Below are 12,196 nucleotides of genomic sequence, written 5' to 3'. Positions count from 1 at the left end.
AAAGCTAATATTTGCAAAAATGTTTATCTTGTATTTTAGTTTTTGTAAAGAAGGGTGGAAAAAAAAGGAGCATTACCATACCTCTTTTCTCTAACATGCTCTTTGAACCCTCAGGGGCATTTAGTTTAAAAGGTTGTTGTTGCCCAATAGGCATTCCTAGAGACTGTGCTACAAGGGTCACTGCCTTATTTCAAATCATCTCTGTACTGCACATTTATCGTCTTGATTTGTGCCTTCGAGAGGTTTACTTCTGTACAAGATCTGTAAATAGCTATAGATAAAACTGCATAAATACACAACCTGCTAGTCCTCCCCTGTCAAAATCTCATGAGTACATGTTTTAACACATTACAAATTTTGTAATATTGAGAGGTGGTTAAATGTAGGTTAACCTTGAGTGTTCATATATGAGAATGGGACAAAAGCATACTGTATATTGTAAAAACGGAGTAGATCTTAAGAACATTAGAATATTTCTGAGAAATTGTTTTTGCTTTTAAAAGATCCATTTAAAAATATATATGCTTTTCCTTGTAGTCGGATTTTTAAAAAAATAAAACATATTACTTGTCATGTGTAATATTTTCATTATATTGTCAAAAACAATTCTACTGACTAGCCAAAAAAGGACCTGTAAGGCTTCTGGACAGATGTCATACTTTAATGGCAATAGAAAAAAAGCAAAAACCATTCAGAGTACATGTTTTGCATGGGATTATCCAATATTTAATCAATTGTGCACAGAGCAAAAAAGGGAAAAGGCAAGCCATGTGTGAATTTTTGAGGTACCACATAACATTGCAGTAATTTGGTAGTGAATGCCTCATAGCAACTCCATATGCATCTAAAACTGCTTTTATAAGGACCTCTGCTGGCCACTTGAGTTTAATTCATTTCTGCTTTTCACATGTCAAATGGCTTGCACATCAATCACAATCAGTCATAGAACACGGTTGAATTTATTTCTTCTTCTCATCATCTTTTTTCCCCTCTTGTTTGTTACCACTCTGAGAGGCCAGGGAGCCCATGGCATTGCGGATGGCCTCGTTGTTGGGGTCAACACCAGGTAGATTCTCCAGGACACTTTGGAGGAATTCTGGGTCCTGCATTACATCATAATCATCCTCTTCCTGTAGAATCAGTTCAGACAAAAAGACAAGTTAGCAGGGAATATAAGGGAACAAATAATGTTGTCAAGAGGAAAACACCTGGGAATATATATAATAAACAAAGCTAAAATTAAATTCAAATTCAGTCCATTTCTGATCAGCAATTTGAAACTATAAAATGTAGGTTTTATATAGTATACTGAGACTGGTGAGCCAAGCAGACCTTAGATTCCGCAGTGTCCATTGGAGCTCCCGTATCCATTGATTCTCCAAATTCTATAAAAGGATAATAAGCAATATTACATCCTATGTCAAGCACACAAAGTATGTTCTAAGATTAGAAAGGAACAAGAGGGGGGTCACAAACCTCCACCTGCCAGGGACATCTGCATGGCATAGGCTATCTGCTCCTCCTCTGTCATGCTGCTGAAGTCTGGCAGTGCCACCACACCACTCTCAGGCTGAGAGGAAGACATCTTCAAAAGAGCTTCCTCAGATTCTGAGAGAGAGAACAAAAGTGACTGTCTGCAATGGGAATCGACTTCAAGGTAAAAGGAATAGGCCTCACAAATGAGTCGATAACCGATTCAGCATTTAAAAGTTATTCAGGACTGTGTTAATTATATGGAAGGCAAGAAACTATAGATTTGATTTCATGCTTTCAAGAGCTCTCCATAATCAAATCTGGCAGAATAGATTGTACTATAATGAAATATTTGTAATTTAAATAATGCAAAGAAAATATAAATAAAAATGTTTTTTTGCAAAATATCCAGTATCCCTTTATAATAACTTTCGTTAACAAACATTATATGTGACCCTGGACCACAAAACCAGTCATAAGGGTCAATCATCCATTGATGTATGGTTTGTTAGGATAGAGTATTTGGCTGATATACAACTATTTGAAAATCTGGAATCTGAGGGTGCAAAGAAAATCTAAATATTGAGAAAATTGTCCTAAGCAATGCATACTATACTACAAATAATATATATATATTTTTTACATATTTACAGTAGAAAATTTACAAAATATCTTCATGGAACATGATCTTTACTTAATATCCTAATGATTTTTGGCATAAAAGAAAATTGTATAATTTTGACCCATGTATGGCTGGCTATTGCTACAAATATACCCGTGCAACTTATGACTGGTTTTGTGGTCCAGGGTCACATATAATGCAGATCATTAGTTAATGGCTATAAATGAGATGATGTGCTTGTTAATGTTTACTAATAAACAGCTTACAAATGTCCTTAAACTTTCAATTCATATGATCATGCACTTGTCAAATATACTTGTGTCAAAAAAAGTAATTGTTAGGTAGCAGGTACAATGTACTTATTGTGTTCATGTTCTACTGCAAAACACTTTTGCTGCTATTTAGGTGTGATACAAGTAAGGTTAGTGACCGGTTTGGTGGTATGTATGGGTAGGTTTAAGGGGTCAACAGTATACAGGGGTCCATTTGATTAATATAAGGGAGCACTGTTCAAAACTGTTTATATTACATTGTTTTGATAAATGAACAAGCATTTTCTTGAAAAAAAATATTCTCCTATTGAGGTATGATTCAAGGAAAATCCTGTTTAATGATATAGTATACTAAGTGTTGAGGCAATAAAAACATGTTTTGTACCCAAATAACAATTATGCGGTGTTGTCTTTAGCGAGCATTTAGATGACTGCCCATAAAGGTACTAAATGATTAGTAACATATATATAAATAAATATACACACACACACACACACGCATGTATACATTTAAGAAAAATGTGCTATATTTATATATAAAATATTTATATATAATATAAATTATATAAATATATATACAGTATATAGATGCAAATATTTCTTAAATATATACATGAATGAGTGTGTATTTATATACAGTGATGTGAATAACGGCGTTACTAACGGAATTATATTTTTCAGTAACGAGTAATCAAACAAATTACTGTTTCTCCCGTTACAATGCCGTTAGCGTTACTGAGGGGAAAAAAACGCGGCGTTACTATAATTGAGCTCACTGAACAGGCTCTCTGTCAGTCGGACCTGCAACGGGGTTTTTTTTTTTTCTCTGATTGGTGTGTGTGTGTGCGGGCGTGCATGCCATGCGAGTTGGGGGGTGGGTGAGGTGGAACACATAACTGATGATGATTGGTGGGTGGGAGACAAGGTTGCGGTTGATAGTGGTTGAGTTCTCACACACGCACGCACGCACGCACACGCATATGCACAGTCACACACACCAAGTCCAACGACTTCAAAGGTAGCTTTCGCAAACTGGAAGAATAAGCGCTACTTTTCCCTCGTTGAGGTGAAAGGTAAGAATGTTTATGTAACGTGCAACTTATGCCCAGGAAGAAAGAGTCTCTCCACGTCGGTGGCAAGTATCTCTAATCTAATGAAGCGCTTCACATCACATGAAGCCACAAAATTAGTGGCTAAAAACCCAGGTGATAACGCGAGCTCCACTACCAAAGGAGTAGTTTAGTATAATATTTACAAAATATTTACACTACAGTAGGCCTACTGATAATCTTTACAATAATGTATTGAATTTGATAGGTGTCTCACATTGTCCCACAGCAACATTACAATAGTGTACATTAATGTACAATGTTTTATAATAACAATTTATTCTATTTAGTGTCCAATTCATTCATTAAACATATTTAATATTGGGGCATCAAAGTAAAAAAAAAAAAAAAAAGTAACTCAGTAGTTACTTTCCCTGGTAATTAGTTACTTTTATAATGATGTAACTCAGTTCCTAACTCAGTTACTATTTGTAAGTAGTAACTAGTATCTATAACTAATTACTTTTTTAAAGTAACGTGCCCAACACTGTTTATATATGCATAATTATACACAGTACACACATATTATGTAAACACAAACTGTTATTTTGGATGGGATTAATCGCGATTACACAGCATCGATTTGACAGCACGAAAATGAACTGTTAAGCATTATATATTATAATATAATGCTTAAAGGGGGGGTGAAATGCTGTTTCATGCATACTGATCTTTTTGCACTGTTAAAGACTTGGATTCCCATGCTAAACATGGACACAGTTTCAAAAGCTAAGGTGGACGTTTGATGGGAGTATTTCTTTGCCAAAATTAGTACTTCCTGTTAGTCATAAGTTTCGGAAAGTTTTTTTCATGGGTCCGCTTGACGTCAACAGGGCGGAATTTCCTTGTATGGGCCGTACGGACAATTCTACCGGAAGAGCGCGCGCGAGAGAGAGAGAGAGCGCGTGAAAGCAATAGGCTATGCCCATCAAAGCGCTGGCTCGTAGCCAAATAACCCCGCGTTAAGGCAAAAGTGGATGGAATTTGCTTTTCCGGATTTTCAAATCGCCTAATACTGAAGGATGGAGCGGTCCCAACGATAAAGGTCCCAACGTTGGAACCGCAGGCAGTGAGTAAGACTGCTTCAAATGTCTGTTTTTGCCTATGCCCATCAAGTAGCCCAAACATGACCACGTATTGATCAATGGAGCATGCGATGTATAGTGTGTACATTTGTTTAGCTGGCCACTATTTGTGTATGTTTGTGTATTGTAAAAGCACTCCAAACAACAATACACAAAGAATGGGGAAATATGTTGAACTAAATAAGCGCGCTTCTTCATTCAAATGCGCTACTATTCCATGTCTTTCTATGTAAACACTAGCCTGATGCGCAAAACCAGTCCGCTTACTACAAATCATGTCTACACAAACCACGCGTAAACACACACACACGATATAATTAAAGTATAAATGTGTAAATAACACAAGCCACTAAGCATATTATAGTTAGTGTAACTTATACCACATAGTCGACGTCCTGCTCTAGTCGTTTTTGCTGCTGCTCCTGTTCAACTTCAGCCTCTGGGTCTGATTCCGGATCATAGACGTATGGCTGTATCTGATTAAAAGCCATTTTTTATGTTGAATAAAGTTTTTTCCCGCTTTTAGGGATGACGCAGCTTTCAGACGCACTCAACACAGTAACAGCGGCGCGCGCTCGACATTCTTTAGCTCCGCCCACACGATATGCCCCCAGCCGCACGGCTTTTTTCGGAAAGACTCGGAACAGCGCATCTTCCTTTTATAATTATAATAAAAATAAAGACTTTTCGGAGATATGCAGGATGCAATGCTACTCTATAGGTACTCAAGATTGACATGAGACTGACTGAAACTGAGTGCCCACCCCCCCCTTTAACAGATATAATGATGTATATAGTGATAATGACATTATAATAATATAATGTTTGTAAATGATTTATGAATGAAAGTTAATATAAAGTGTTACCCTTGCCCAGAACCACAGTGCCAACCATCCTTCACTATTTCAAACATCCATACATGTCTTTACCATCAGCGGTTGAGGTGGGAATGCCAGCTTCAGCTGCTGACTGGACGGCCGCCCTACGAGCCTCCTCTTCCTGCCTCTGCCTTTGTTCCTCCATAGATACACGCAGCGCCTATGTATCAAAAACAACTCAAATAAATATCTCCCGTTTCAATGTCATCAGAATAGATTCAAGTGAGATTGCACTAAACCACATTCTAAAATTGCTGCTTTATTATTGCTTTGATCATTTGAATCAATGTTTAAGTGGGGGAAATTATTATTCAATAAAGCTGCTGAAGTTGTAAGCCATGCACAAACAAACAATGTTAAAGTAGCACAGAGCTTTAGTGTTCACCTATTTTGAGTAGTGATGTACCGAAATTTTAATTCTGGGCCAAGACTGAAAATTCAGAATGCACTTGGCTGAAAACTGAAATTGAAAATGACTATTTTAAAAATATTTTTGTATAACTGTATTAATTTTAGACTTTTTAATTCATTTCATGAACTTTACCTAAACACCAAAAAACGTATTTAAAGGCGGCATGAAATCAAATTTTACAATTCGTATTTTTATATTAATATTGTAGTGTTTACTATAACTGATTTATCTGTGCACTTCATTATTTTTAAAAAAATAATTTAACCTTATAATCTTTAATCAAATATGTTAACTTTCCCTCCCCCATCGAATAGACCTCTCTTCTCTCCCGGTCATGTGCTATGGCGCGAGGTAATCGCCCCGTCTCGTTTCTGCACCTCCTCTCAGAAACATGTCACTGATCGTGGTTAGGTGCATTTTTCTCGGTATACACAATACCTTCTTCAAGAAGGACTTGAGGTAAAAAGAGAGAAATATATGAGAAATACAAGCTTTTTTTTATGTAAAAATTACTCAATATAGTCGGACGAACAGCTTATCGTGACGACTCGCAGTGAGGAATGCAGCGTGTGAACATAAGGGAGAGCTGAGAAAAAAGCTTTACAGAAATAAAGCCATAAAAGGCTTAAAAATAAGTAAAATCTGTAGCATAAACCAGCGAAAAGTGAGAAAATATGCTCAGTAACATTATGTAGAAAAGATTTAGAGAGAAAATACATTTATTTAAGAGATAGATCAAGTTTTTCTCCACAACTAAGTGCAAACTTCAAATCTGCCTCCATTTTGTTAGCAACGCCCAACTTCCAACGATCCAATCAATTCCCGAAGGACGAAATCAAGCCTCGCCCCTACATTTTTTCTAATTTCAGAAGTCGTTTCACTCGGATATACGTCACAATAAGGAGAAAAAGACGATCTCAACTTCCGTTTCATGCCGACTTTAATAATCCAGAAATAGAATGATAGAATTAGGTTTCTACTCCAGTGTGTTGGTTAAATTCTAAAGGCATTGCGATATGTTCACAACCTGATTGGTCGGCTTTCATTACATATATTTTGCGACAGAACTTAATCTGTCGTGAGGAGACGACAGAAAATGTCATAATTTTGTTCTCGCAGCCCTGGGAGCGAGAGTATGTAATGGCCTTGAACGTAAATGACTCTGTCAATTTCAACCCTTTAAAACCATTTTGGCAGCCAAAATTTCAGAATAAATCCTTTACTTATAGAAGTGCATTTTAAACAGATTTTAAACAGATGCATCCTGCATTTTAAACAGATGTAGAAGTAATTTGACCTTTAAAAAAAAAAAGACATTTCGCTTGCACGTTTATGGATTAATTCTTCAGTGCAATTATACCAGAGATGAATTTGTATATTACCAGGGCCAGCTCTGGGTCCGCACTGGGGTCCACTCCAAACTCAAAATCACTTGCACCCAGGCCCATCATGGTACCACCCTCACCAGCCAAGATGGGAGAAGAGAGCAGGGCATCAGCCAGGCTGGGCCCAGGGGGCACGGTGACCAGATGAGAACCTGTGCCCTCCTTTCCATTCAGAGTGTTCACAAATGCAGTCAGTTTCTCTGTGTTGAGCTCCTGAACAGATTGATTAAAAGAGACAAAGTCAAAAATTAAAGTAAGGAAAATCTGAAAGGTTTTTAAATGATTAACAAGTAAGAAAGTTTTGACCAGTCACCTCTTCTCCGAAATTTACCACATCTACATTGACTTTTTCTTTTTTCAATCGCTTTGCCAACTTCACCAGCTGGAAAAGATTTTATTTTAAAAAAAAATCTACATTTATTACCTAAAATAAAGACAGTTTGACCAACATGGAAAGATTTTAAAATGTATTCATGTAAGATTTAAAAATTAATTCATGAATTAAAAACAAAACATACATCTTTTTCGTTGTCCTCTACTGGGCTGCCCACAAAAGCAACAATCCTCATCTTGTGGTTCTTGCCTTGTCTATGCTTTAGTGCCAACTACATGAAGACATACAGAAATGTAAATGTTAGGGGATTTAAAATATTACTTAACATTTTCAAAGGAAAATGACCAAAACCTGCATGACTTTCTTTCTTCTGCGAAAGCCAAAAGGAACATTTCTGAAGAATTTACAGGAAGCGTATTCCCATAATATATATATTCATGCAGGTTTGGAAAAAAATAAGTAAATGTTCATTTCTGGATGAACTACCCCTTCATTGAATGTACTTACATGGGCCACTCGTATGCCGGTGCAGAAGGAGATTTTCCCCAGTGGCTGAACCGCATGGAGTTTTGAGAGTATGCGTCCGGTGTCTGGTGTTAAGGTGGTGAGGACCTCACAATTACTGCACAAAAGCAAAACGTGTGTTACATGCTAACATCCCCACTGCCAGTCAGATCATCATCTGGCTATCAATCATAAATCAAATCAAATACAACACAGACAAACTTACTTGGCCATCGTGATTAGGCCCACATTGTTCTCTGGGTTGCTTCGGGTCTTTGAGTGACAGACAATGTTGACCGCATCCTGCTGTGCCTGTAACCTTGTGGGTAGAAAGTCTCCATTCCTCATGTATTCACTGTTGTCCACGCTGTAATGACAATTGAAAACAATGATGAGAGGCACACAGACATCCGGTCTACATCCTTAATGTCAGCATGAAACGGAATGTATGACAGTCTTTGTGCCGCATATATTAATGAAACAGCTTCTTGAACAAGAAAAACTTAGGGACTTGATTTTGTCCATCGGGAAATGATTGCATCATTGTGGTTTGCTATTGCTGTGATCTCATGTAAATGCCAGCGAAGACCACGTCAATTAGCCCTAGGGACAGACCCACAAGGCCAGCTATGAACCAGCTAGCAGAACAAGGTAAATTGCATCTAGTTTACAGTCACTGATAAGACATTTTTCCACTATTGGCTGAACGGCAGCTCTGCTAGACAGACTACAACTCTTCCTCCCAGCAAATGCTGGTTTTGTGCCGAATTTCGACCCCCTGCCAAATTATTACCCCCCTCATTGAAGTCTCTATCTGATTGCCTAATCCTAACCTCATCCCTGATCCTAACCCCTCCCCTCATCTACTCCTAAAACTAATAATCTGGCAGGGGGTAAGAATTCGGCACAACAATGGCATGATGTAATCCCATCTTCAAGCAGGAGCTGGATTTTTTTTTTTTTATGATATCAATCCACAATCACAATATGTTTCATCAATATGTAAATATTCATTTGCCCAGAGCCGAGGAGAACTCTGCCCTACAAAGGCAAAAGGCAGTAACTTCATTTTTGGTCGAAATTGAGTTATTGATATTTTTGGGACATTTAAGACCTCCTTTATCATGTGAATATAAGTATCTTGAGTCAATTCAGTATTTTTATCGAGAAAATAATGGGTTGTCTTAACCGTAACTTACAAAACCCCAGGAGAAACCAAGGCAGAACACCGTAACCAGTTACTGTTCTTTGCCTTTGTTTTAGAACGCTCAAATTGAGTTAGGATCCTGAAGTTACTGTGTCGGCCTGGAGTTACGGCATTCTACGTTTGTTTTACTGTCCATTAGGGCTGTACGATATTGAAGAAAAATGCGAGATGCAATACCTTGTTAAATACTACGATATTCGATATGCGATACGATATTGCTTTAAGTGTGTAAAATCTATTTAAATTATATTTAAAAAAAACATTAAACTGAGAATGATGCCATTTATGTGTTTCACATTCTTTCTGGGAAAAGAAAGCATTGCTACAACTTCTGAAAGTGACCAGCAGTGTTTTAGCAAAAATTAATGTCACAAATCTGAAAAATATTTTTTAACATCAATGTAAACAAACAAATAATGTAATGCCAATATTTAAATACCAAAAACTCTTTGCTTGACTTGGTAACATATCAACCTAAAACTTAACATCAAGAACATCCAGGTAAACAAAGACACCTTAACTAGGGGTGGACGATTATTTTTGTTGTTTTAATTTATCTTTATTAAAAATAAGAACTAAAAACAGTAGTCTTCACATGAATTAAATATACACTGATACATAATAAAGCTACAAAGGTTTTTCAGCCAAGAGCACTGAGTGATTTTCTCTTGTTCTTTTGTTGTTTGACAGACAGCGGCAGGTTTACTGTATTAGCAGGCTGTCACTTTAAGACCTAATGCACGGATCCTACTGACATGCATTTGGTTTCTTTCCCCAACTGATATCGTTCACTTAAAGCATAACGACTGTGTTTACATGAATACTCGTCAAGAAAGCAATTTTGACATAACTGTGTCTATTTGACAGTTCGACTGTTTAACAAGACACGACACAGAACTGAAGGGATCACACGCTTTCAGAGAGGCGGCTTGTGCGCACGTTTCGGGGTGTGTGTCAGACAGCAGACAGTGCGAGACTGCAAGGAGTTGTTTTTCACAAGTTATTGCGTTTAATAACTCTTTTTAACGACAAGCAATTCACATAAGTAACAGTCGTGTGCCCAGTCTATTCTCTGCTATATGCGTCGGCCTAAATCGTACACTTTTCACAATGTTGAAGTAGCCTATTAAAATCATTCAGATATTGCGTGCCGTTGCGATATGCATATCGCAATATGTATATTTGAGATATTTCGATATATTGTGCAGCCCTACTGTCCATTAAAGTTTTCTGCGTTTAAATTACAGTATAGCCTGTGTCATACATCTGTCACTGAAGCACTTCTGACACACGATACCAGAATAAAAGTGTAGGTAGAACAAATAGTTGAGTGGTTGTTTTTACTAATTGCGTTAAAGGATGGTTGAGACAGCTTTGAAACACAGACATCAAGGTCAAGGTAAGAAATTGTGTAACACAAAAGATGCATTAGACTAACAAATTAGATTTGTTTAGCTTGCTAGCAGCCTATAGCATAAATAGGCTAGTCAGCTATCCAATGAATAGGCTACCAAACTCTTCCATATAAAAAAGCTATTGTAAATCATTCAAAATAAATGCCATGGTCACTAGACTTTATACAGGTGTTACTATAATGATTTTGTAAATGGTGATCAGCAACCAAATAGCCTATTGATAATATTGAAGTTACTGCCGTTTGCCTTGGTGTGACTTCACTTTTTGAGAGTACAGAGAACAGTAACTTCAAAATAGGGGTCAAAAGTCACATTTGAGCACAATATTTTATTTATGTAGATAATTTTCATTACTAAAACATCTAATTACCAGATTTCCAGTGTCCTACCTATAATTAATTTGTCTGGACAACTAAAAATCTTTAAAGTAATTTTCTCAGTTCCACACTCTAGCGAGTTAAGGTCTTTTGCCTTACTGGCTGAGCCTGTTTTCTACTGTATTGTATAAATAAGGGTTAACTTGACTGGCTGACATTTTCAAGGAATAAAGAATTAAACACCAGCACATAGTGGTTCTATTTTCACATTACAGTAAGAGTAAGTAAACCGGAGCCCAGCAGTAGACAACTGCTTTAACTAAATGACTGTGTATCAAACCAAGTAAGCTGCCTATCTAGACAGCATTAGAGTGCGTTGGACCAACAGACAGTCAGTGTCACTTCATGACAGTTCAGGAAGACTAAATAAGATGCTAGCAGACCGAGTGCACTATCAATTGCTCATTGTTTATGGGTCGTATATGTGTTTGTTTGTGTGTTAGTGATCTGTTTCTTTTTAATAGATCTACCTGCTGAATAATGACTCAGGAGAATGTCATTCTAACCAGAAACCGACTATTGAATTCTCTTAACTGTTCTCAAATAAGAGCTCAAAAGTGTGAGGGAACGAAAAACGTATGTATTTACAATAATTAGGAGTAGTATTGACTATGCAAAAAGTACATATATATATAAAACATCGCGTTTGTTTATTTCTTACCAGACCATAGTACTTTCGAGCCCCATCTTGGAAATCCTCTAGTCCGTTTCCCAAAGTGACGGCATCGCTGATTGGCTTACAGATGTAGGACACTGACGATATTTGTAACAGCAAAGCTGATTGGTCGACAGTTACGTCTCTACGTCTCTTCCTGGACGCGGATTAGAAATGCATTTGTAAAGAGTAGCGCCTACGTGTGGTCGGAGGGTACGTTTCTGAGAACAAGATAGTTAACACCAAAAATTAATATGTCCTCACTCACGTTGTTCCAAATTTTCTTTTTTCCCCGCGTAACACAACAGGACATTTTAAGGAAAAGGCAAAATGTTAAGGACTAACTGCCTCAGTTACTATTCACACAGACGCATGTGAATGTCGACCGAAACAGTCATTCAGCATAACATCTCTTTTGTTTTTGTTTTCACAGAAATATGTCGTATAGGTTTGGAACAATGTGAAATT

At 37.1% G+C, this 12,196-nt stretch overlaps 1 protein-coding gene across 1 annotated transcript; it reads right to left on the bottom strand.

The window, feature by feature from the left end:
* Positions 1-534: 534 nt before the first annotated feature.
* On the bottom strand, positions 535-11,816 carry psmd4a (proteasome 26S subunit ubiquitin receptor, non-ATPase 4a). Its single transcript, XM_079828720.1, has 10 exons — positions 11,735-11,816; positions 8,301-8,441; positions 8,078-8,192; positions 7,755-7,841; positions 7,550-7,618; positions 7,234-7,449; positions 5,491-5,599; positions 1,477-1,608; positions 1,333-1,385; positions 535-1,130 (listed from the first exon to the last, which is right to left on the bottom strand). Exons 1-10 carry the CDS (start codon positions 11,758-11,760, stop codon positions 960-962), a joined length of 1,119 nt encoding a protein of 372 aa, XP_079684846.1. The 5' UTR covers positions 11,761-11,816; the 3' UTR covers positions 535-959.
* Between the last annotated feature and the right edge of the window lie 380 nt (positions 11,817-12,196).

The sequence above is a fragment of the Gobio gobio genome, assembly GCF_949357685.1.
Source record: "Gobio gobio genome assembly, chromosome: 11".
Taxonomy (NCBI): Eukaryota; Metazoa; Chordata; class Actinopteri; order Cypriniformes; family Gobionidae; genus Gobio; species Gobio gobio.
The sequence above is the reverse complement of the archived record's forward strand: the minus strand, read 5'-3'. Positions and strand labels throughout refer to the sequence as shown.

Coding starts and splice junctions, on each gene's coding strand:
- psmd4a (XM_079828720.1), bottom strand. CDS start 11,760: ATGGGGCTCGAAAGTACTATGGTCTG. Junction 8,442..11,734: donor CTCGAAAGTACTATGGTCTG/GTAAGAAATAAA, acceptor TTGTCATTACAG/CGTGGACAACAGTGAATACA. Junction 7,450..7,549: donor TGGTAAATTTCGGAGAAGAG/GTGACTGGTCAA, acceptor CAATCTGTTCAG/GAGCTCAACACAGAGAAACT.